Raw genomic sequence first — 25,575 nt, forward strand, 5'->3', positions numbered from 1 at the left:
TAGAAATTCAACAGCTCAAACAAATCCTGATTATAATGACTACTTGAAATTGCTTCGTGATTCCCGTTAATGCCGAGGCATACATTCCAAAGGAATGTTTAAAAAGAAAGATATGACAAAAGCAAATCAGTACACGAGAAAAAAAAAAAAGAAAATTGTGTTTGGTTTGCAATGATCACAAAGGATTTTCAAGATACTAAAACTGAAAAAAGGTTTTCCTATTCTCTTACGTATGTCTTTTGGTTCATAGAATTTGTTAAATTACCACCTTGGGAATTCAGATTAGTGCAGAGTAACCTTTTCCCCAAACTGTGAAAAGTCTAAAATTAAGACAACTATTCTTTTTCCACTTAGAAGAAGGTGCTGAATGTTAGTCATCTTCCTGACATTTCTGGGAAGTAAAGACTGTTGTCTTTGTTTATTAGAGAATGAAACTGAGGCTCAGAGATGTCACATAACTTGTCCAATCAAGTTACACGTCAAGTAGGAGTCAGATTTCGGATTCATACCCAGGAAATTCAAAGCCTCTGTGATCACAAAACACAGGCCACATATATTAAAATATTTAAACTACTTATTATTCATTGCCATAAAACTACTGCTATCTTGAAGCTCTACTCCGATATCTGAGCTATGGCTGAGAAATGTCATAGCTGTGCCATCACCACCCTGTAGAGGAGAAGCTAAATAACAGGGAGTTTGGATTATCGGGAATTTGGGGACACTCTTGCAGGTTTTTTTAAATCTGAAGACTAAGGAATATCTGTCTTGTATTTTGGGCAGATCTCAGACTCAGGTATTAATAAGCAGGTCAGCAAACCCAAATTCTCTGCTATACACAGTGGAGGCAGTGACCTCCTTAACATGTCTCTGGGTAACTGTGGGCTGGACTTTCACAGAGCTCTTCACTAACCATGGGGATGTCGAATGTGAGGTCAGGGGAGTCTGAAGACTTCTGGGAACAGAGACTTAAAAAGTTCCCTGGCACTGCCAATTTACCTACAGAGACTAACCTTTTGATCTATGGAGTAAGACAGCTACTCTAAATTTCTGTTATTAAAATGAACTCTCTGAAGGCGGACCTGTTTCCAGTTTCTTTTTGTAACCTAGGACTTAAAACTGGGACAGGCAGTAGGTACCCCCCAAATGTCTGTGGCATAGATCAACTTACAACTTTTTATTTACAACCTACAACTTCTTATTTACTATGTTCTGGTTGCCCTTTGACTTTACATTATAACAAAACTTCACGTTACTAGAACAATTTTGTGGACCTCATTTTTATGGCTCTGTGTTACTCACCAGTATGACTTTGCAGTTATTGACTTAACATTCTCTTATTGTTTAAACAGATTTTTTTCAAGTTCTTCCTATGATAAATAACATGTTGGTACATACTTTTGTGCATACTACACTTTGCACTTTCTATTTGACCTGAATTTTTCATGACTTCTTAGCGATCTTTTGAAGGTGAGGTTTTGTTGCGCTGGATGCTTTGCAGAGGAAAAGAAAAAAGGTTACCTTATTGCTCAGGTTCACGTTAGCATTCCTGCTGAGGAGCAGTGACACCATGTCCACATGTCCTTCCTGAGCTGCAAGATGGACAGAAGCAATTCCTTGCCGGGTAACTGCGTTTGCATCAGCACCATATTCCAGCAGAGTTGTCGCTATGTCCATCTGGTTCTTTTTGGCAGCAATGTGCAGTGGTGTATAACCATTCTGTCAAGAGAAATCACTTGGTCACATGCCCAGTCACAAGATAAAAATGTGTGCAGTGCATTTTCAAACAGTATGCTTCCCTTTCTAGTGATTTTCTTTGATGGTTTAAAAAAATCATTAGCAAGTAAGCAAACACTGAGAAATCAAGAAGTGCTAGTAACATAGTGCCCTCATATCTCCCACATTCCTAAATAGGGAAAACGTACTATAGAGAGTTTAATGCAAAAGAGTCAAGAGTACCAGTGGTTTTACAAATGGATGGTAGCACCCCCTAGCACAGGTAGTTGTGTTAGTAGGTGCTCAATAATTACTTGCCTTATATATCAGGAATGAGAGGAAACCCAACTAGGAAACAAACAAATGGTACCACCGGGGCAGGTTCAGAGCCATTATTCAACCTTTAAAATCCCTTTACTAGCCTATTGCTTACAAGTGAAAATTTTTAATTTTCATGGTAGTCAAGATACTGTAATCTACTCCCATTTGCCATTCTGATTGCCTCTTTTATGAAACTTCAGTCACACTTCAGCTAGACTGGTCCCCAAACAACATATGGCTCATGTTTCTGTCTTGCCTTACTCTACCAAGAATGCTTTTCTCCAACATGCCCTTGGGACCAGCATCTTTCATTTGAAGGTTCAGCTCAAGGGTCACACCCCCATGAAGTGTTTCACCTCCCCTTCCACTCTTTTTTTTTTTGCGGTACGCGGGCCTCTCACTGTTGTGGCCTCTCCCGTTGCGGAGCACAGGCTCCGGATGCGCAGGCCCAGCGGCCATGGCTCATGGGCCCAGCCGCTCTGCGGCATGTGGGATCTTCCCGGTCCGGGGCACGAACCCGTGTCCCCTGCATCGGCAGGTGGACTCTCAACCACTGTGCCACCAGGGAAGCCCCTCCCCTTCCACTCTTATACCTGCCCCTCACTTGGCTGACTCCAGTCAAAATCCCGGAGATGTTTAGTGGCACTCTTCTTCATATATCTGTCTCCTGCTACTAAAATGCAGATTTGTTAAGGGCAAGTATTGTGCCACATTTGTCTTTGTATCTCTAGAGCCTGGCAATGACTGGCAAATCCTTAGATTTGAGTCAAGCTTACTAGAGCTTTCAGAACATTCTGGGATCCTTCTCTTGGTTGACTTTTGATACTCAGAGGTGGAAGGAACCAAAATTCCTTTGACAAATTGTTAATAAGCTGCTTCAGGAGCCCTCAGAGTCCTCTGTCCTAAGAAAAAAGGTCCCCTGCCTTAGGAAACCCTGTCCTGACTCACAGTCATTTAAGAGGAATGCAAGATTACATTTTGACATGGGCCTGAATCTAATTACATAAAAAATGCCAATGAAAAACTAGAATTTTTTTTTTTTGGTATAGACAAGAGGATTTAGAGAAAGAAAATAGAAAGAAAAAAGAATAATTAGAATTTATAAAATACAAATAGGATTTAGATTTGGGAATATGATCCAAATCTGGACAACAGATCAGTCACAATCTTTCCAAGCCATAAGGATGGGTCAGAAATAACTCAGAGGGCAGTGGGGGGCTACTGGTTGACCAGCCTGCTGTAATTAACCCTCATGTTTATGTCAGTGGTATGTTCTACTGTGACAGCATTGCTCCCTTGACAAACATTCTTTCTATATTTGATTCTAGAAGATTTAAGGTTGCTGGATATCAACTGAAGAAAGTGGAAATGCCACTTCTAGACTCTTCTGAAACCAGCCTCTGCCGAACAGGATGGGCCAGGGTAGAAGATTTTATGCTCCTATTTTTAGTTTTGACCTATTGCCATCTGGAAACCCCAGCTGACCTCAGAAGCATTTGGCCCTCTGCTCACACACACCCTAAAGAGATCGTCTTCAGAGTCTAATGTAGATCTCTGGATTGAGCCCAACTCTACAGTGAGTGACAGGAGGGGGTGATCTGTTTTACTACCATCCCCACCCCTGAATAAAAGGGAAAATTCAAAAAGCAGTGCTAGGAAACCTGATTAGTCAAGACTCTTAACACGAACTAATTAGAGTGGTAAAGGCAAGATAAAGTCAGAGCAGCTTCTAATCATGCATCTTATCAGTCAGTAACTTCTCAACCTCTAAAGGTAAGTCAGTATCCTCTGAGATGTGACAATCCTCTTGATTACTTTTAATTCCACCAAGAAATCATTGACTCTTAGAAAACAGAGAAGCTCTGACATCTGTGTAATGCATGCCAATTCCAGACAAGTTACTCATTATTACTGAGGGGTTTATTCTGAGCTCCTTACCTGAGATACAAAGGAAAGTATAAAGCAAGGGAAAAACAATTTAGGGTATTATTTTAGAATGGCTAGTTCATCTCAGAAAGGCTTAAGAAATATTTCGAATAAGAAACAAGTAGTTTATCTTGAGACCTATGATAAAATTTTCTAAATTTCCTAACTTATTTCTAATTTCTAGAAAGTTAAAGGATTCTTACTTGCCATACAAAAGGAGACAGATACATTTATCAGAAGAGACATAAAGTAGTGAGAGACTGAACTAGAGAATAACCTCAATCAATACTTTTTCCCTCTTGATGTAGAGGACAAAGTGCATGCCATGTGTCCTTTTGCATTTCAAGATTAAAAACAAGAGCAGATGTAATTTTAAATGATTAAAAGTAATATATTTACACTGTACTTTATATTTTTCCCCCAAACCTTCATAATCTCTACTGATCCATGCCAACAGATATACTGTACAGCTTATGAAAGAGAAATCTGACAAATAGTAAGTTAAGGCTCACTAACCCTTCCACAACCTGTACCCAGGTTATTCCTGAACTCAAGCCAATCCTCTTTCCAGCACAGTGTCCTGCCTCAGGAAATAGATCTGGCTAAAATGGATTAGAGAAGCCCATCTAGTTTTTCAGCACCCTCCTTCCTCTTCCATTAGCTAAAGTCACATCATGTTTCTAGGGCACATGTGGGTAAGAAAATATGCCCGCAATTCTACAAAAGGGAAGAAAGGGCAACAAGAAAGCATCATGTACTCCAAGAAGAAAGGATGTGAATAAGGAAGAGGTAGCATGGAAAGCACGGCTGTCTGTCATATCCATATGCATGCTTAGCTCTGTTGAGTTTTTGGCCCTCCTTTCTCACCACTACCTGAATTCAGAAATGCTGTAGCCTCCCTAGAGGAAAGAAGGTTATTTGCCTACCCTATATCCATTCTCCTTCCTTCCTTAATAAAAGAACCTCTGGTGTTGTGCCCTGCTGAAAACTACATTTCCCAGCTTCCCTTGCAGAAGGAAGTGGCCAATGAGATGTAAGGAGAAATGGCTGGGTGGAGCTTCTGGCAATGCCCTGCTGTCTGACTTTCTTTCTTCTTCTTCTTCTTCTTTATTTTTTTAATGTTGTGTTTTCTCAATCCATCCTACTGGTGATTAGGGTACTTAATACCACGTTATGAGGGCACATTTATCAGTCTGCTTTTCAAATATTACTCTTCTACCTTCTTCCAACCCACTGTTCCTCTTTTCGATGTCCTATTCAGTTTAAAGAAATCAGAAAAAAAATGACAAAACAAATTTAATTTTGTTTAAAAAAGTTTAGTCCCTATGAAAACCCATCCTACCTATATGTGACAGGCCCTCCAAGGGGGCCTGCCTGAACAGTAAGAGCTGCCCCTGTGGGCTACCTGTGTCTGACTTTCTTTACTACCTGGCAGCCTGAGCAACAAGAGCTGGAAGAAAGACCCAAAAAAAATCACAGGAAATTTTCTTTACACTCTGGAAACACTGAACCAGCAACAACACCTGCCTACCTCCAGACTGGTTATGACAAGAGAACAAACAGAGCCTCATCAGTTTAATCCACCGTAGCTACGTCTTTTTTCTACCAGGTGAACCAAACCCTAACTGATAGAACTGGCTTTGCTCAGGATCAAAGACTAGAAAAAGCTCCTGACCAAGGACCACAGCCTCAGAAAGTGGGGATGGTTGGACATGTGTCAGACATGGCATACAGAGACTCTTACGGAGGCAACTGCACTATGGGAATGAGAATGAATGTCCTCTTAGAAAAGCCTGTGTTCAATTGACTGTAAAAGATATGCTGAAGGCTAAAGGGCTGTTAAAGAACTGCTTTTCGACTCTTTGTCAAAGATGTTTTGCAGATAGGGAACCGTGAAGTCTTGTTGGACAAATACGAAGCTGAAAATCAACTACAAATATATCAACTATTGGCCTTTTTCAGAGTTATTTGTGGATGAAAAGGTGGATTGGACTCATTTTGTTTCACTTATTTATGACTTTTGTCAATTCTAAACTACTTAGCACTAGTTATGACAAAATTATTACTCTCATGTGAGGAATGAATAGTTCACTTATTAATTATTTACTGGTTGCCTGCCATGAGCCTGAGGGTATTTATAACAGAAGAAAAGTGGCCCAGGCTTAAAGGGACAGGAAAATAAACAAATGAAGTGGACAACTATTAAATTTCATTGTAAATTTTTCTCATTTTAAAACTTGTGGTCAAATATACATTACATAAAACTTACCATTTAAGTGTACAGTCAATGGCATGAAGTACATTCACAATGTTCTCTGTTCATTACCACCATCCATCTCTAAACTGAAACTCTACCCATTCAACACTAACTCCCCATTCTTTCCTTCCCTCAGCCCCTGGCAACCAGCATTCTACATTGTGTCTCCACATGAAATCATACAGTATTTGTCCTTTGATATGCCTGGCTTATTTCATTCAGCATAGTATCTCTGAGGTTCATTCATGTCGTAGCACGTGTCAGAATTCCCTTCCTTTTTAAGGCTGAATAATATTCCATTGCATGTATAGACTACATTTGGTTTATCCATTCATGCTTCCATGGACACGTGGGTTGCTTCTACACTTTGGCTATTGTGAATAATGCTGCTATTCATTTTTTTTTAAATAAAGTTTTTTCAAAAGTCAAGGGATGGCTTTATGATAGAAAGAATGTCAGGGCTAGAAATTATGGGAAAAAGCTGCTCTTAGATGAAAAGCAAGTTTGGGGGCTTGATTTTGAATGGTAGATTTCACTGGGTACAATTCTGAAGACGATGGGGCAGGAGATGATTGAGAAATACAGGAAGAAAGGTTCTGAAGAGAAATAACTTTCAAAGATCACATACTCTCTAAATAGAGAAAGTACCTGAAAACTTTATCTCTGAAAGTATCCAAAGTAATTTAGAATAGCCCAAATTCTTTGATTTGTGTGTACAAGAGATTTGATCTAAACACTAAGTTTAAAGGAGAACACTATAGCTGCCCCCAAATGGAAGAGCTAAACAAATATAAAAAGCTGGAGGGATGCTAAAAGTTCCTTCAACCAACAGTATTTAGGAAAAGAATGGAATAGCATTTAAATTGTGCTCTGTATCATTCCAGTGTTCTCTGATCATAACTACCTGCTCAACAATAGCGAACTCATTAAACCAACAGCACTATGCTAACATGTCTTTAAATAAACTCTTTATGATTTGCTTCTCAAGTCAGAATACCAGAGTCATAAGAAAGCCATTCACTCTAAGTATCTCTTTTCTGAGAAATCTCTGTTATCTACCGGTCAAAAATGACCTAACGGGGCTTCCCTGGTGGTGCAGGGGTTGAGAGTTCGCCTGCCGATGCAGGGGACGCGGGTTCGTGCCCCGGTCCAGGAAGATCCCACATGCCGCGGAGTGGCTGGGCCCGTGAGCCATGGCCGCTGAGCCTGCGCGTCCGGAGCTTGTGCTCCGCAATGGGAGAGTCCACAGCAGTGAGAGGTCCGTGTACCGCAAAAAAAAAAAAAAAGACCTAACAATAAGAATAAAGAAGAATAAAGATTCTCCTACTGTATAGCACAGGGAACTCTAGTCTGTATGCTGTGATGAACCATAATAGAAAAGAATATGAAAAGGAATGTATATATCTGTATAACTGATTCACTTTGCTGTACAGCAGAAATTAACACAACATTGTAAATCAACTATACTTCAATAAAATAAATTTTAAAAAAAGAATAAAGATTCTCCTTAGCAATAATAACAACACATGAGCAAAACCTCTCAACTTATTTTATTAAGCACACATAAACCACTTGAAGGCAATGTTTTATGGCCAGGAAAATGTAACACATATTTTATAACTTTGACAAATGAGAACTTTCTTACTCCTTCTGGCTGTTCTTACGTTTTTAGTCTGGCTAAAGAGGACTTCAACTTTTTTTCCTGGATTTTCCTCAGGCTCCAGGACGTCCTGGATTTTCAAGGAATATCAATGGACAAGTAAATAATTATTGAGCATCTACCACAGGAGTTGACTATAGCCGAAGGCACAGATTTCCTAAGGCACTTATATTGCCATGATCTTTAAGGGATGCCTAAACTAGGAGGGTGATACAGACGAAGCCAAAGTAAATATACATATAGAGACTGCCCGTCAGTCTCCTCATGCTGTCACATTACAGGTACCTTTGCAGCCGCGTGGGGTGAGGCTCCTTGGTCCAGAAGCAGAAGGGCCACTTTCTGATTATCGTAATGTGCAGCTACATGCAGTGGAGTTAGCCCGCTCTGAAAACACGTGCAGAAACAACAACCAGTGTCAAAGCGCCTTAACGTCAGAGGCCTAGATTTAGGAGATGGGATTAGATTGGATACAACACACAGTGTAGTTTACATTCCAGTTTCCACAACACTTGGACCCCAGCTTTCACCTCCTATTTCTGCAGTCATCTTCATCCTATGAGACTTAAATATGGATTAGTTATAATTTAGGTGGCTGTTGGTGAATGTTAGCAAGAGCTTGTTTTTTGTTATCATGGGAGTGGCCTGTTACAGGTTGGCCGATGATCCCATACCTTCCCAGCAGCATCTGGAGATGCACTTTTCTGTAGCAGGAGACTGGCTACTTCAAGCTTCCCGTACTTTGCTGCCACATGAAGGGGAGTAAATCCTTTCTGAAACGATAAACATAAAAATAATGAATAATAGAAACGATACAAAGGTATCACTCTTCTAGAACTGAGGCGTTATTCTAATGGTGAAGAGCAGTTAAGCCTGTATTTAAGGACCAAGACTGGTAGATAACAGTTAAAGAGTCCCCTTTTCAACACAGATGAGCAGCATATTTAATCTTTCTCGTTCTGTTGGCTCGGCCATGAGACACTAATCCTGGGGACTAGTCAGGTATCTGACAAGGATGAAGTTGGAAAGCTGGATCTGGGGCTTATTCTACGGCCATTTGGGGATTTCACATTGTGGGAAGAATAGGTTATAGGGTCCAGGCCCAATTTGGATTTGGAGGGCTTGGAAAAATCTAGGACAAGTCTGGACCTCTCATAGCCTCCCACATCACCAGACTGGAGCCTTTCTCTTCCCCTTTCTTTATTGCCACACGTATACACACGTCTGTATGTATGACCCAGTCCTTAGGGGTAGGAGTCAGAGATTCTCACACTTTAGCCACCACAGGTGAACTGAACAATAACACAGGGTTCTATCTCAATAAATAGGCGAGAGTTGGATACTGAGAGTTGAGCAGCTCCTTCTTCTTGCTTCTAACTCTTAACAAGGATCTGGGTATCGACCAGTCAGTCACCATGCACAGCTAGGGCCCCAAGCACGAGGCAGGGATTAGAGGGTCATCAACATATTTGACTCCATGGGACTATAGCCAGTTAGAGTAAGTGGGCAGCTCGTATGGTGGAAAGGCCGGGACACTCAAAACCCCATCACCCATTCCTCTGTTTCACATGTTAAATGAGATCCAGGAACTTGCATGTCTACTGAAGAGCCTAAAGAATCACAGGGGGTGAATTTTGAGAAAGTCATCATTTGTTCAGATAGTTTTCCAAGTATTTGTAATCACTGTAATTAATGCTTCTTCTCTGCATCTAAAAAAGGGTGTAACACCGATTTCTAGCTTTCTAAGACATGCCATGGGCCAATTCATCTTGCTATCACACTTGCTAGTTTATGTAGGATCAAAGAAAAATGAGCTCTAAATTTTGCATTCTGCACTTGAAAAGCAACTGTGTGGTGGGTCATTACTGTAAGGCATCAGAGCTGAGATTAAAAAAAAAAACAAAAACCTATAAATCAGAAAAGAAAACAACAACAAAAAAAGCAGCATCAACAAACCAAGAAAAATACACCTCCTGCTTTGAAAGTATTATAAAAGCATTAACCAACTGAGCTTTGATAATGTGGTTTGTATACCTGGCCTCGGCAACAGAAATCTGTGGCTGTGTTTTTAAAGCACCCTTTAAATCTGTCAAACAACTTGCAAGAAATATCTGACTCCAGACATCAATAAGGTTTCGTTAGAAGATAATGTACTGAGAAACGTAAGATATACACACACACCAAATCACCCTGCCCCACCCCAGGGCTTTGCTGGCCATGTTAATCCTGGGATCCAAGTATAGTTGCTGTTGTACACCTTTTGTACCTATTACCACGCAGGAAACTGTAAAGAGAATGTTTTTTGGGGGGACACAGCAGGATTCTAAGACTGGCTTTCATACCTTTGTTGTTATAGATAAAGATGCGCCATGATCCAAAAGGAAGGCGGCTACGTCCTCATGCCCCTCTCGGGCTGCAAGGTGGAGTGGGGTGTACCCAGAAGTCGTGGCTGCATTTGGAGATGCTCCTTGCTGTAACAGCTGTTGTACTATATCTGCTTTCCCCAATCGCGCAGAAATGTGGAGTGGGGTTTGGTCATCCTATAGGACAAGTAAAAGTTCAGGGCTGATGAGCTGAGAAAACAATGGTGCCACTCTGAAAAATACAGGAAACTTCACTGCTTGGTATCAGAGGCTACATTCAACTCTTTGATTCAATACTAAAAAGAACCTCATTTATCTTTTTCTTTAAGTTTCAGAAAGGTGAGGATGGCAGATCTAAGCACCTTAAACACCCTCTGAGTAACCTATCAGCGTGAGAATTGTGAAAGGCAGTTCTATCCAGAAATTATCCCCACTCCGTCCTGCTATACTTTAGCAATTTTTAAACCTCTGATGGCTCCTTTTTGGCGGAGATAAGGGAATGTATCCTGGGAAAACGGAAATACCTGGGAGGGATATTATACCTCCACCAGTTCTCATGTACTCATATGTAATGAATTATTTTATTGGTGCTGCCTTCCCACAGTCAAAAGTGGGAGGAGGGGAGAGGGCAGTGAAGGATGGTTGAGGAAGGTTCCCAGCTACGATGGGGGCTGACAGCCAGCCCATCCTCTGCTTGCCGAGCTGTCATCCAGGCTGCATCTGCCTGGAGTGGAGGGCACCTTATGACAGTTCACCCAAGGACACAAGGCACTCCTAAGTCCTGCACCCTGAGGGCCTTATCCCCACGTTGGAGGGGTATCTTTTCCTTGTTTGCCCAGAGATGCCCTCTGGAGAGAAATCCTCTACCAGGATGTGAAAAAGTCCAGGTAAATACTTTATGTAGGGCAAGTAGAGAGAAGAGGCTGGAGCACAGGGCACTGCTGTGCAAAGGTCAAGATCAAAGCAAGAGGGTCTGTGTAACTAGTAGGAAGTGTGAGAAGTTAGGGGAGATGCCACTGGCTATGGAAGTCAGGCTCTTAACAATGATACATACTATCTCTTTAATGAGATAACTATGCATCTTATGGTCAATTTCAGCTTGTGGGTGAAACCATTTCCTAGGCGAAATGCTTCATATGTAACAACACTCAAAAATGTGAGGTTTCTTGTAATGGTAGAGTACAGCCTCTCTTAACCAATCTACTTAACCGATTAACCAACATCCTCTAGATCAGGGATCAGAACAGTAAAATCCAGGGGCTAAATCCAGCTGTCACCTGTGTTTGTAAATAAAGTTTTATTGGAACACAGTCATGTCCATTTGCTGATGTATTAAATTATGTACTATTGCTGTTTTCACTCTGTAACGACAGAGTTGAGAGTTTGTGGACAAAGATAGTATCCTGTGAAGCCTAAAATATTGATGATCAGGCCCTTTCCAGAAAACGTTTGCGGAGCTCTGTTTCTAGGTCCTCTGTAAAATCTACCAGCTGGCACCACAATACACGGGACACTTAAGGTTTATAGTCTGCTGACTAGAATGTTACCACTACCTTTGTACCCACCTTTGTGGATTTTATGTTTACAAAGACCTAGTTGTGTTTGTTCCCACACTAGTGTGTTTATACTAGTACTTTTCTAGCTTGTACTATGTTTACACTAATTATATAATGACATAATATGTTAACAGGTAAAGTATGAGTACGGAAGGAAAGGCTTTAAGGACACTTAAAAGCCTTGGAGAGCCTTGGTAGACGTTGATGAAAAACCAACTATGGGGGTTTCCCTGGTGGCGCAGTGGTTGAGAGTCTGCCTGCCGATGCAGGGGACGCAGGTTCTTGCCCTGGTCCGGGAAGATCCCACATGCCGCGGAGCGGCTGGACCCGTGAGCCATGGCCGCTGAGCCTGCGCATCCGGAGCCTGTGCTCCGCAATGGGAGAGGCCACAGCAGTGAGAGGCCCGCGTACCGCAAAATACAAAAAAACAAATAAAACAACTATGGGACTTCCCTGGTGGTCCAGTGGTTAAGACTCCATGCTTCCAATGCAGGGGGCACAAGTTCAATCCCTGGTTGGGGAAGTTCTGAATGCCACACAGCCAAAAAAGAAAAAAAAGACAAAAAAAAAAAAAAAAACCCAACTATGGTCAAACTACGTATGGGTAGGAGAGCTGAATAGACTGGGGGAAAATTATAAAAGTTGAGAAATATCCTGTACTCAAACTGCTTTGCAAATGCCTCAGTTTTCTCTTCTTTTAACCCTAAACTAGAAACTACAAAGTATGTAATTAAATGACAAATAAATGTACATTTGTATATTGAAGGGATAAAATTAAGTGGTTGAGGTATTTACATATCTATTTACGATTCTTGACCTAAACTGCCATTTAAAAAAAAAAATTGGTAAATTATAGTTTATTCATGCACTGAAAAAAAATCATTAAAAAAAAGCTAAACATCAATAAATAAACAACAAATTTTAAACTGCCATTTTGATAACCAGACCAACTACCATCAAGACAGTGACAGATAGTTTCTTCTGGAGGGTAAATGCCAGGCAGAGAATGACGCATGCAGACTCAGCCCTTGGACTTCCCCAGCTGTCCAGTGGTTAAGGCTCCACCTTCCAATGCAGGGAGCGTGGGTTCGATCCCTGGTCTGGGAACTAAGATCCCACATGCCGCAAGGTGCGGCCCAAAACAAACAAACAAACAAACAAACTCATCCCTGATGTTCTTCTATATTCTATGTTCCATGAACAACTCTGACCAAGTCTCAGGGTTTATGGTTTCACAACTTGCAGAGAAAAAGTTCAAACTCCCTTTTTCCTTTTGTGGCTCTGACAGCTGACATCTAGGTCAACCAAAAGAACTCAATTATGCTTCCAAACTGTGCTTGTTTTAGAAGCTTTGTGCATGAGCCCTTCTCCATAGAGTGCAAACAACTCTGGGCCAATTCTAGGTTTGTTTCCTAAGCCATTAGGGACGAGCAATGTGCCAAGGACACAAAGTTCTTGTTCTATTTCATTTTGTTAAATAATTGAGTAGATACACATACAGGGAAGGGATGTTTTCAATATCCCTTGGGTAGAGACTTTTGTCATTGGTGGTGGTTCATTACTTTAAAAGAGTGATCCTGGAAGAAAGCATGCCTATGTTTAAAGGTTTTATTAAAATCATTTCTTCTCTCGGCAGCAAACACTTCCATGCTCGGCACATACCTTAGCTTTAGCTTCTACCTGAGCGCCGTCTTGCACCAGATACCGCACGACTTCGGCCTGGCCGGACCGAGCTGCCATGTGCAGCGCTGTTTCTCCTCTCTGGGGAACAGGAGCCGTTAGGTAACTTAAGGTAACTTAACGGCAGCTCTAAAGAAGACTGGCCTATTTGCTTTGCATAAAGTTGATGATGGAGGGTTTTTTTAAATAAAAAGTAGTTCCAAGCACTTCCTTATTGAAAATAGGAAAGACAGGAAATCAAATACACAAGAATTTCCCAGGAACCTGGTCCATGATGGAAGACATCAGTGTAAGCCCAGAGCGCACGGCAGGATCAGAAGCCGTGCTCAATACTCTACAGTGTAGCCTCAATGGGGGTTCAAAGGCAAATGCTATGGGGCCAAGCAGGAGGGTAGGCGAGTGAAGCGGGCAGATGGGGGAATGCTCCTGGAGACAGGCCAGGCCTTATCCTGGCTGGGGGGGGGCGCTGCTAGCTGGCGTCAGCGGGCTACTCCAGTAACTCTTTGCGATGCCAGCTGTATCATGCCATACCTTCCTATTTTTCAAACACAGCGGCAGTCTGCATATTTGTGGATATTTCTTGAATGCTGGTCAAAAAATCAGAGTTCAAAACAAAAGAAAACCAAAAATGCTGCACAGGCAACACAAAACACACCCAAGGGCCAGACGTGGCTTACCCTTGGTTTGCATTTCCTGCTTTATCTCAACAGGTCATTATCCTTTGGGGCATTATCCCAAGGGGTTATTTTCTTTGCCACTGGACTTCCCCCGCCTCTGCTGCTTTTCACCAAATGGACTTTAATTCAGATGATCTGTTCGTTTGTGTAATAATAAAAAAAGGAAAACAACATAGAAAACACATATGGATTGAAATGTAAAAAGTAAAAAAAATCAAATATATTCTGCCCCACACAAGTGATGCCCACCTTTATTTTTTATTTCAAAATTATATATTTATTTATTTATTTTTGGCTGCGTTAGGTCTTCGTTGCTGTGCACAGGCTTTCTCTAGGTGTGGCGAGCAGGGGTTACTCTTTGTTGCGGAGCGCGGGCTTCTCATTGCGGTGGCTTCTCTTGTTGTGGAGCACGGGCTCTAGGCACGCGGGCTTCAGTAGCTGTGGTGCGCGGGTTTCAGTAGTCGTGGCTCGTGGGCTCTAGAGCACAGGCTCAGTAGTTGTGGCACACAGGCTTAGCTGCTCCGTGGCATGTGGGCTCTTCCCGGACCAGGGCTCGAACCCATGTCCCCTGCATTGGCAGGCGGATTCTTAACCACTGCGCCACCAGGGAAGTCCCAGCGCCCACCTTTAAATTACTTTTTATAGATATCGCTTTGCTTTATAGGACATCCACCTCCATGGAAGGATATGAAGAGATACAGTTCACACGAAACTTGTTGCTATGTTTCCTGGAAAGGTGCTGAGGATGTAGGTGACCATGTTACCCAGTGTTCTCTTTGTAAAGGAAAACCGTCTCTCCTGGTGTTAGTACCAGGAAAGACTGCATTTCAGCTGAGAGCTGGTCTGACGTGGATGTGCTGACTCAAGCTGTTGGAAGACATAGCGTCTTTCGGGGGCCTACCCTCAGGGTGAGGACGCAGGACCTTATGGTTTGCCCTTTCTGTGCCAGAATGTTCCTCGTTTTATTTTTATTTCTTTGGTGCTCATGAGTCCAACAAGTGTTCTTATGCTTGTGGTCTGGGGTGCTAAGACTGTTATGCTGCTAAACTTAAAATTCTGTAAAGCAATGTCAAAGGCCACATGCAGGCCGAGGGTGATAAGTTACTCCTCTGACATTTACTATGAAGTGGGTCTCATGGTTCTGCAGAGCAATGCTCAGTGTGGGAAAACAACAACATCCAATAATGAACTGAGTTCCATGGGTTTGCGATAACATTGTCGAGCACGCTGAAGAGAAATTACTTTGAAGTTACTTGAAATCACAATAAGGAGAGTGTTGGAACCACCTTCTCAACATGCAACACTTATTTTTTAAAGAAATTTTATTCAAGAATAGTTGATTTACAGTGTTGTGTTAATTTCTGCTATATAGCTAAGGGACTCAGTTATACATATATATTCATTTTCACATTCTTTTCCATTATGGTTTATCACAGGATATTGAATATAGTTCCCTGTGCTACACAGTAAGACCTTGTTGTTTATCCATCCTCTATATACTAGTTAGCATCTGCTAATCCCAAACTCCCAATCCATTCCTCCCCCAACTCCCTCCCCCTTGGCAACCACAAGTCTGTTCTCTATGTCTGTGAGTCTGTTTCTGTTTTGTAGATAAGTTCATTCGTCACATTTTAGATTCCACACATAAGTGATGTCATACGGCATTTTTCTTTCTCTTTCTGACTTACTTTGCTTAGTATGATAATCTCTAGGTGCATCATGCATGCAACATAATGCTTCTGTTGAAAAAAAAACTCTCCCCGTCCACAAAACTTTATTTTTTAAAGCATAATATTCAGTAGTAACATACACAGTCCCTAAGTCTCAGCAATTTGTGACCAGCTAGTGATCGGATGGATCTTGCCTTTGAAATAAAGGAAACCACAGGTATTTTCAAAATTCTGCCCTTTTCTAAGTACTCAAGTTAAATGGGAATTAATTTACCTATAACAAAAATAGGTAGATGGAGAGCAATCGTTTCCAGTTTCATAAATGCTCACAATTAGACCTACTTTGTTCAAAGGATACTTACCACGTTGGTGGTATTTGGTGAGGCTCCATGATGCATTAGTTGTGACACGATATTTACATGCCCCATGAAGGCAGCAACATGGATTGGGGTAAGGCCCGACTGGGGAGAAAGAGGGAGATGTCAGTTTGTTGGCTTATTTTAAAAAGGGTTTGTCTGCCTGCCCACCTGCCTACCTGCCATCCATCCATCCAGGCTAAGATAACCAATTTATTGATCAGATCAGAAAACATCAAGACATCACCATGACGTCATAGATTTTATAAGGCAAACGTATCAATATTCATCATGTCTCTAAAGCACGTTCCGTGATTATGAAAGGCCTATGTCATAACCATTAAAGAAGAAAGATTTATTTCACACATTCTATATAGCTCTATAAAAAATATTTAGAGAAATACCTTGAAGGTTTTTTCCCTTTGCTACTAAGCCTTCCTTATCCATATGACTGTGTGTGTGTGTGTGTGTGTGTGTGTGTGTGGAGGGGGGACACTTGTGTGATTACATACACAATAGCAAAAATTCAACTTGTATTTCAGATCCTGTTCTGGTCTTTTAGTAAGGACTCCCATGCTCTCAGAATCACTGATCATATTACACGTGAAAGAGCAGGGTGGAAACACAAAGCCATCCCTCTAAGAAATGAGCAGATCAGCATTAACTGTCCCAATCATTTAAATTTTTATCTTTCTGCATATTATAAATCAAGGTGATATAATTAAGGCAAATAGAACAATGGTCACTAGACCTTAATTTTCATGTGTGCTTCAAAGTCCCCCTCACACACACCCCCACAACCACTGGTGCTTCTTGCATAAAATGATTCCATTTTCAATTTTTCAGAATTTAATCCCACTTATACCATGAACGTCATAATTTGGAAAAAAATACTTAATATGGCTAGAAAAAGCTGAGAGAGAAGGAGACAACTAATTTCAACAGAAATTTGAGTAATGTCAAAAAATATGTTAAAGGAATTCTATACAATGAAAGTAAGAAAGAAAACAGAAGAGGTAGAATTTTGGTTGCCCAGACTTCAAATAGTGGGAACTGAGGAAAACAGGGGGAAGGAGAATTTTGTTATAATTCGGCACCTATTCCCATCAGCAGGGGGAGTTGTGAGGACATGGTCTGCGTCGCCTTTCCGAGGGAGTACGGGGCTGGCGGTGGCAGCTTCTCATCACAGGCTGGCATCTCTGGACACTTATTCAGACGCCAGTGAAAAATCTTTTATTTCAGAGCCCATTTTGATCTTTAAAAAGGGCTGCCACGCACTGAGAATAAACTTACTATTTTATAATGAAAATAACTGGATGCCTACCATAAAGCCAGAAGACTCAGAAAAGAGCGAATCGGTATTAATATTTTCTATCATTTAGTATTTCGAAGTTGTAAGTGTTAGAAATCAAGGCAAATACTTCATTTGCAGATGAGAAACTGAGGCAAAGCAACAATGACTGGACTAGACCTTAGTTTTTATGTTAGCTTCGAATCCTAGAGTCTTCATGGTTGCATTCAACAAAACTACTGAATGATCTACTATGGCATCTACTGTGTTGCGGGTATATTAACACCAGTAAGACTCTGGCCTGCCTTGGTGGAGCCTGCAGTTTTGGGGCGGGGTGGAGGGGAGTGGCTGGGTCATAAGTAAGCCAGCTGGACTAGAGCTTTGACGGAAATATGCACAGGATGTGGCAATGGTCCCAAGGAGGAGCTCCTGGCCCAGGCCAAGGGTTACGGGAGGATTCCCGGAGAAGGCAGCCCCAGATCTGGTCCTGAAAGACATACAGGACTAGCGTGGAAAGGGAGGGACGTGACGCGTGGAGGGTGTAGAGATATGGAGTGAACAAAAGGGAGTGCAGCCTAGGGAAGTGGATGCCAGGCTTGGTTTGAGTGTTGCAGGCTCAGCCCTGATCCCAATAAGTCACTTCTCTGAGTTCTATGTCAGTTTGTATGAAAGAAACCGAGAGCTACCCTTTTACTAACTTCAGCAACTCTGTGTTTCGTTAATTCTGAGTGTTTCCCGAGAGCAATCCTCACTTCATCAGTATGCAGAGGTTATGTTGTGCAGGGGTTCTCAACCGTGGCACACGTGACATTTTGAGCCAGATAATTCTTTGTTGTTGGAGGCTGGGCTGTACGCTGTAGAATGTTTAGTAGCATCTCTGGCCTCTGTCCACTAGATGCCAGTAGCACCATCCAGTTGTGACAACTAGAAATACTTCCAGACATGAACAAATGCCTCGTAGCGGGCAAAACCACCCCTAAGCACTGCATTACAGGATTTGAGAAGCAGTGCATGAATGGATTTCATGTAAATTACGCTTGGAGTGATGGCACCCCCCGTCCCCCCGCCTGCCTTGAGCACGACACATGTGTTTGGGTTATGCTTCTCGTCATGGTGATGTATTTGCACTCTCCTCCCACTCTTGTCTGCTCTCCTAACCACTGGCAGCCCCTTGGATGAAGGGTTCAGAAAGTAGTAGGACACCCACACACAGTAAAACTAGCTGGTCGTCAGGGAGGGCACTGGGCCTCTGCCTGCTGAGGCTATACATGGGGAACCCCAGAAATCCTCCTCTTCTCACCTCGGTTACAGCTTGGATGGATGCACCATGTTTCAGAAGGAGTTCCATTACTTTAATTCGATTCTTCTTGCAGGCGATATGGAGAGGGGTAAAGCCATTCTGCAAGGGAAAAAGACGCAGACCTATTGGATTACGTTCTGTTGAGATCTACTTCCACTGTGTATGGTAAAATATTTTTGCAAAAGTGACGTTGTGTAAAGATTTGGAAATGAGCAGCAACAACGAGGGGTTAAACCGAATACAGATTCTTTTCTGGAAGCACAGGTAGACTACCTGCTCCCAGGAACCCAAGGTGCCCTGCTAATCACGAACAGGAAGCAAATTTTTGTCATAATCTCCTGGTAGTTAAGGCAAAATGGTCATGCGTCTTCTTAGACTATTTTATTCTGGAATTTATTTTCCAAATATGTCCCTCCTCTACCTCATTTCAAAGACAGACTAGAAACATCTCAGCCAAAATTTGTCCTCACAGCCAAAACTTCACCACTGCCCATCGTGACTTCTCTGCTGCATTTAAAAACAACTTCAAGACCTGTTCTGAAACGTTTTTATTTCTTCCAAGTTTTAAGATTCAAGTAGATGCTTACTCCAAGGAAGCAGAAAGTTAAACAACCCAACATTAGTTGGATCATTTGGTTTAATATTTAATCTAGTAAAAGAACCTGCTTTTTAAACAAATTACTTACCAAACTGTACTGCCCGCTAAGTGAGAGAGACCACGGAGCATATTTTTGTCGCCACAGAGAACTACAGAATATCAGGGCCCACCACGCAAGTTTAGGTCAGAGTCACCGCGAGTGCTTCTATGGAGGTTTTGAGACCATTTACCAGGCCTTAGTCCGTCCGGGGGTGACTGCCCACAACCTCCAGAACCTCCTAATGTTGTGAAATCTTCAGTCAGAGGAAAATGAGGATGAGAGCCCATACCCTGTTGTAAGGCTTTTTTTCTTGTATGGAAAAATAAGTCACGACTGCTCATTTCTTTTCCTCCCTTCTCAGAATTCAAAGATATGCTTGATATCTTGGGCCAGTCAACAGCTCTTAAAATGCTGCTCCAGGAAAAGCATTTAGAATTACGATGGTGATGGAGCTGCCTGGAGTCTGGAGGGCTCCTCTCTGCCCATCCGTTACTGCCCACTCCAAATCTCAGGGCCCACAGAGTGCCAGAGGTGACCATATGAGCCGCAAGGGAACAGAGACCCTTCCTAAAAGGGTTGATCAGATGACAGCCTTTACCGCAAAATTGCTAGTAAACGCACACGTTTTCCCTAGCACTTGGTGACATATTTTTTTCCTAAACATGAGTGCTTCTTCTGAACTAAATTTAAACAGCTTACTAACTTGGGGCCATTTATTTTTCTAAAGACAACAAACACCATCTCCTTGTGAAAACCAAACTATATAGCAAAGCTCAAGGTTAAAGCAGCATGGCATTCTAGGAGTTAAGACTACAAACTATACCAAATTTTTGATTCACATCTTGAGGAAACAATGACAGGTGATATTTCATTACCTTACATGGTTAACATCCTCACATCGAATTTCTGCTCACAAATTCCTAGACCTTTCATGTTTAAGATGAAGTTTTCTGATCATTTTGCCTCGTATTTTTAGATCTCACAAAAAACTTTTAATTCACAGTTATCACTTTACCTACCAGAAGATAAGCTGACCAGCTCAGTCCTTTTGTACTTGTACAGTCTTTGGGTTTATTTATGTAAGAGAATCATGAGTGTGACCATAAAGAAGTTAATGATTTAGCCTCACCAGTCTTGCTAATGTTGGAAATAGAAGGGTTTACAGATTTTCCAGAAGACCATTTGAAGGTTGACAAGAAGTATACTTTACTTAACTAGACCTTCCATTTTCACCTCCTGAAAAGGAATCCCTTTACGTGCAGGGGTAGCACATGGTCAGCAAGACAACACAGGCTGGACTTGTGAGCTAAGCTACTCACCAGGGCTTTGGCGTTGGGGTTAGCCTTCTTGTCCAAGAGAACCTTGGCGACTTTGTAATGGCCACAGTGGGCAGCCACGTGCAGGGCAGTCAGGTAGTCATTGGTGACGTCGTCCACAGGCACGTTATGCTGGAGGAGAAGCTGGACGCAGTTTAAATGATCCCCCTGTGTAGCCATGTGCAGTGGAGACAATCCATTCTGGAACACAGAAGACAAGCAGAGTTTATTGTTTTACCTTTCAAATGCGAATATGCCCAACATAAAATACAGTACAAATGTGAACAGATGAAAACCCTAGATTTGCACACGGAAATACCTTCTCTTTTTAAAAGGTTTTGTGGCAACTGTTTTGAACTGCAGCTACTTTCCAAAATAGTCCTCCTACTTCTTAAATCAATCAAAAATAAATTTTCAACGATAATTTCTTTTTCTGATTTAAAAAACAGTGTGAATTGCACCAAGGTCCACTACTGATTGCATTTCCAGTGAATCTGAATTCTTAATATTTAAGACTGAAAACTGGAAATCAACTACACTTCAATAAAAAAAATGCTGATAACAACAACAAAAGACTGAAAAGGATAAAATAAAGGCAGAAACAGAATGGTATTCACTAGATGGGTTTTTATTTTGTGCTCCTGTGTTATTAATGCTTGATATTGAATATTATATTGATCAATTTTTAGAAAAAAGATCTGAATACAACACATTTCATCTCACATCAACATAGAAAGGAAAACTTTGCCCTTTTCCATCAATCTGGTGCCCCCATGTGTCTATGGCGAGGAAAGGCAAGACTGCGACGAACTCATTAACTAATTAATGCTTGCCTCAGTTTAAATCAATTGGGCTCAATGACAGGTCCTCACCTGCAATACGGATAAGTAAAAAGTTCATTTAGAGAGCTGAGAGAAGGCATGAGTGGGGTCAAAGGTAACTAAAACCATTAAAAAGATTGGAGTGACATTTAGCATTCAACACACGTTTTCTAATGAAGGCAAAAACAAGGTATTAAGATCAGTCTTTCCAGGCACGCTTCCTTTAAATACGCAGACAAAGTGTTGGAGCCTGGGAAGTTCCTAGAGAATCCAGTTATCAAGAGAGGCTCTAGTAATTGCTGTAACCTAGTTTAACCTACGTGGGAGGGAAAAGTGATGGTAAATTCAGTTTCCAAAAAAATCAACATCACTGAACTTTGAAAATAATGATATACTAAGTATGCACCAAGGAACTAGGCATTTCTGAATCCTCCGGGCCAAGTTAAATTCCCCTAATTTATCTCAATGACATAAAACAAGAGTTCATGTCAAGTTTGGCCACTCTCATGGCATCATTCACTCACCATGTCATGTATTTCAGCTATTTTTGTTTCTTGAAAACAGGAGGTTCATGGGTTATAATTTCCCCATATTGCCCAGCAGAGAGCCTTGTATATATAGAAAGAGCTCCATAAATAATTATGTAAATTTAAAGCCTTCATACACTGCCACTCAAGCAGAATATTTCTGCCTAAAAAATTCCACTCCAACATTTTGCACCAAAGTAGAAACTAAGGTGCAGGAAAGGAGGGGAACATTTCTCATTTGAGATACTGCCACCCACTAGCATATGCACTTGTTTATTTCCTGCCAAAACATTCCTCTGCTTTATGTTTTGATACAGTCTTAGAGGAAAACACAAAGTAAACAAAGAAACAAAATGTGAGAGAACAAATGACTTAGTGGAGAGTAGAAATGGGAGGCTGTGTCAATAAAAGAAGGAGATTCTCTAATGATACACAAAACAACCACATATGAGTGGGTAACTTATAGGTCACTGGGGAAGGACCAGAAGAAAGGAAAGATTATCTGCCGTGTGGAGAGGGGTCATATTATGTATGGCATTGTCATCAAGCTAAAAACATGGATCCAGTGTGATGGCTCTTCTTAGCTCAGAAAGATGAAAGTCTTGAAGAATTAGACAGACGGTCTTAAAGTTCAGAATGCCTTCATTCGCTTACTATTCATTCAACAAATATTTGGGGAAGGTCTCCTATGCGCCAGGTGCTGATTTAGGTCCTTGGGGTACTTCCCTGAATAAGACAAAGTTCTTGTTTTCATTTCACTGAAGAGACAGCAAACAGGTAAAGAAACTAAGAAGGCCTCTCTGAGAAGATGACATTTGAGTTGAGAAATGTGTGAAAACTGCAGAGCTCTGGGACAGACTGAGAGAGGTCAGTCTGAGGGAATGAGAAATGAAAACAAACTTGGTGTATTCTAGGAAGTGAAAGGAGGCTGCTTGGCTAGAAGAAGGTAAGGACCAGAAGGAGAGATGAGGCAGAGAGGTGGTCAGATTCTGGTAAGGAATTCTCAGTGCAGTGGGCGGGGCAACTTCCAGATAAACATGGTAGCTGTGACATGCGTGTTTATCCATCCTTTCACAAACTCCACTAAAAAACATGAACGGAATTGAAAAGGTAAAACCCACAGGGCATGCACACCCACACACTCATACAACATGGCAAAGGAAACAAAAAAAGATGTGTGATATCTATAAACTTCGGAATATGAGAAAAGATTTTAAGTGTTACCTCATCCAGCAGAGAGGAAAAGGCTGACACCTAAGTGCCTGTCGAGGGGTATAATCCGTGGTGTGCTGGTCAATGTTTCACAATAGCTCTTTAAAGAACAGCCCTGAGATATGGCATTTGCCAATTTCCAAGGTGTAAAGACCTCTATGCTATGACCAATTTCAAGCTATCAACATGATGTTACTGAATATGGAACTGGAAAGAGATGTACACAACAGGCTCCAGTATATATCATGGGGTATAATACAGAAAACGGATTTACCTCTCAGATGCCCCAAAGGCAGACAATATGGAAACATAGTACCTTGGAGGATAAAGATGAAGCTTGGGGCCAAAAGCAGGATTGGTTTAGCTGCCTATGGAGTGGTCAGGTCTCCAAGCCCTTCCAATCCAGCAAAGCCAGATGACTGCCCCCTCATAACTTGCAGGAAACCAGGAATTTAATTTCTGGAGATTCTGGATGTGGAGGCTGGGGCAGAGCGGAGGGCAGTGGTTAGGCTCAGGACTGAGAACAGGTGTTCACAGAAGAAGGAAGGACAGCATAGGTGTTAAGAGTAGGATCTCTAGACTAAGACTGCCTGGGTTCAAATCCTTGGTCTGCCACTAGCTGAGACATCTCGAGAAAGTTACTTTCTCTCTTCGGATCTCAGTTTCCTCATCTATAAAAAGGGCATAATAGTAAAATCAGCACCTCATCGAGTTGTTGTGGGGAGTAACTGGGTTAGTATATGTAAAGTGCTTAGAGCCTGGTATGTAGTAAACACTATGTAAATGTTGTTATCATTGTTATGATTAAGGTATGCACAGAGGACCAGGAGGATGACAGCTCCTTTTCCTTTTTCTTACTCAATGTATTCACCTGGATGTACACGGCAAAAGGTTAGAGGACTCATCCCTCAAAAAAAACCAAACCTTCCAGAGAAAAGGGCAATTTATCCTGACGTTAGGGACCCCTCCAACCCCACCACCTGATACACCTGAGAGAAGCCCTGCCCACACTCTCACGGAGCTTCCACTCAAAGGTGAGTGCTTGACACGGTCAGGTACAGACATTCGTGGGCAACCCCCATCATGAAAAAGAGAGCCAAAGCCAACAAAGAGAAAAAAGGAAATCTGAGGAGTTAGGGACAGATGAGAGGCAGAAAGAATTTTAAAGAAATGTCACCTTGAATGTTCTCCAAAAGGCAACAGGATGTATAGCATCCATAAAACAAGAACTGGATGCTTTAAGAAAAGAAGCTCTTGGAGGACAAGAAAATGTTCTTGCATATTAAAAGCATCAAAGAAAAAAGTCAAGGAGATTTCTCAGGAAAAAAAGCCAAATAGATACTGAGATGAACACTAGGAGAAGAAAGACGAGACAATGATTTGCTTTTAATTGTGCTTATACTGCTTTGATAAAATAAAAATTAATTTTAAAGAGAACGATGGGAATTACTTGGAGGCTTTTTAGGCAAGAGGTTGACATGATTTGGTTGACAGTTTATATGGCCACTCTGACTGCAAAATGGGAACTGGATTGGAAAGGAGCAGGTGAGGAAGTGGGGGACCAGTAAGGAAGTGATTATGATGGTTCAGGAAGATGATGTAGCTCAAAGATAGCAGTGGGATGGAGAGAAGATAGATATGGACTATGTGAAAGGAAGAATAACGAATAGAATGGTTTAGATGAGAAGCATTCAATAGTCCAAGATGTCATCATGTGCAATGAAAAATGGTGGCTGCTTAATTCTGTTGGATAACATCTCCAACAGCTCACCAATCTAAACCTGCATTTCAAATGAGTGATGGAATTGTTCAGACCACCTTGACCCTGTCCATCTTCACTAGAGTTGTTGAGTAAACACCAATCAGAGTACAAACAGGAGTAATACGTACTTTTGGGGTTTTTTTTTTGTTAATATTTAGAAATTAGGGTTCCTTATAAAGCTTAACATAGCTTCAAAAAATCACTGGTTTGATTTAAAAAAAAACAGTAATGACTCTGAGGTAGTTTTTATATGTCCCCAGATTTATTTACAAATATTCTCTTTTTCAAATACTGTCAAATGGTTTTACCATTTAAAAATCCAGAAGACACTTAGTAAAACATTATTTTTTTCGGGCCATCATCATGTATTCCCTTCACATATGTCAACTTTTCCAAAGGCCCAAGCAAGGTATAGTCTTTCCAAAGTTTCCAGTCTTTTTCAGTTAAATGATATCTTGGCCTTTTTAATAGTCTGTAAACTCTCAAAAAATAAACTGAAGGGCTGGAGAAAGTGCACCAGCACCCAGAA

At 41.4% G+C, this 25,575-nt stretch overlaps 1 protein-coding gene across 4 annotated transcripts in view; it reads right to left on the reverse strand.

The window, feature by feature from the left end:
* The window catches only part of ANK3 (ankyrin 3), a 677,213-nt gene that overhangs the window by 135,873 nt on the left and 515,765 nt on the right, over positions 1–25,575 (reverse strand). For all 4 annotated transcript variants that reach the window (XM_029244863.1, XM_029244862.1, XM_029244864.1 and 1 more), the window contains 8 exons: positions 20,728–20,925; positions 18,771–18,869; positions 16,186–16,284; positions 13,459–13,557; positions 10,220–10,417; positions 8,552–8,650; positions 8,166–8,264; positions 1,522–1,719 (listed from right to left, as the gene is read on the reverse strand). In XM_029244863.1, coding sequence (XP_029100696.1) covers positions 1,522–1,719; positions 8,166–8,264; positions 8,552–8,650; positions 10,220–10,417; positions 13,459–13,557; positions 16,186–16,284; positions 18,771–18,869; positions 20,728–20,925 — 1,089 coding nt within the window. The remainder of the gene's footprint in view (positions 1–1,521; positions 1,720–8,165; positions 8,265–8,551; positions 8,651–10,219; positions 10,418–13,458; positions 13,558–16,185; positions 16,285–18,770; positions 18,870–20,727; positions 20,926–25,575) is intronic.

The sequence above is a fragment of the Monodon monoceros genome, unplaced genomic scaffold (assembly GCF_005190385.1).
Source record: "Monodon monoceros isolate NGI ecotype Baffin Bay Population unplaced genomic scaffold, NGI_Narwhal_1 Super_Scaffold_4, whole genome shotgun sequence".
Taxonomy (NCBI): domain Eukaryota; kingdom Metazoa; phylum Chordata; class Mammalia; order Artiodactyla; family Monodontidae; genus Monodon; species Monodon monoceros.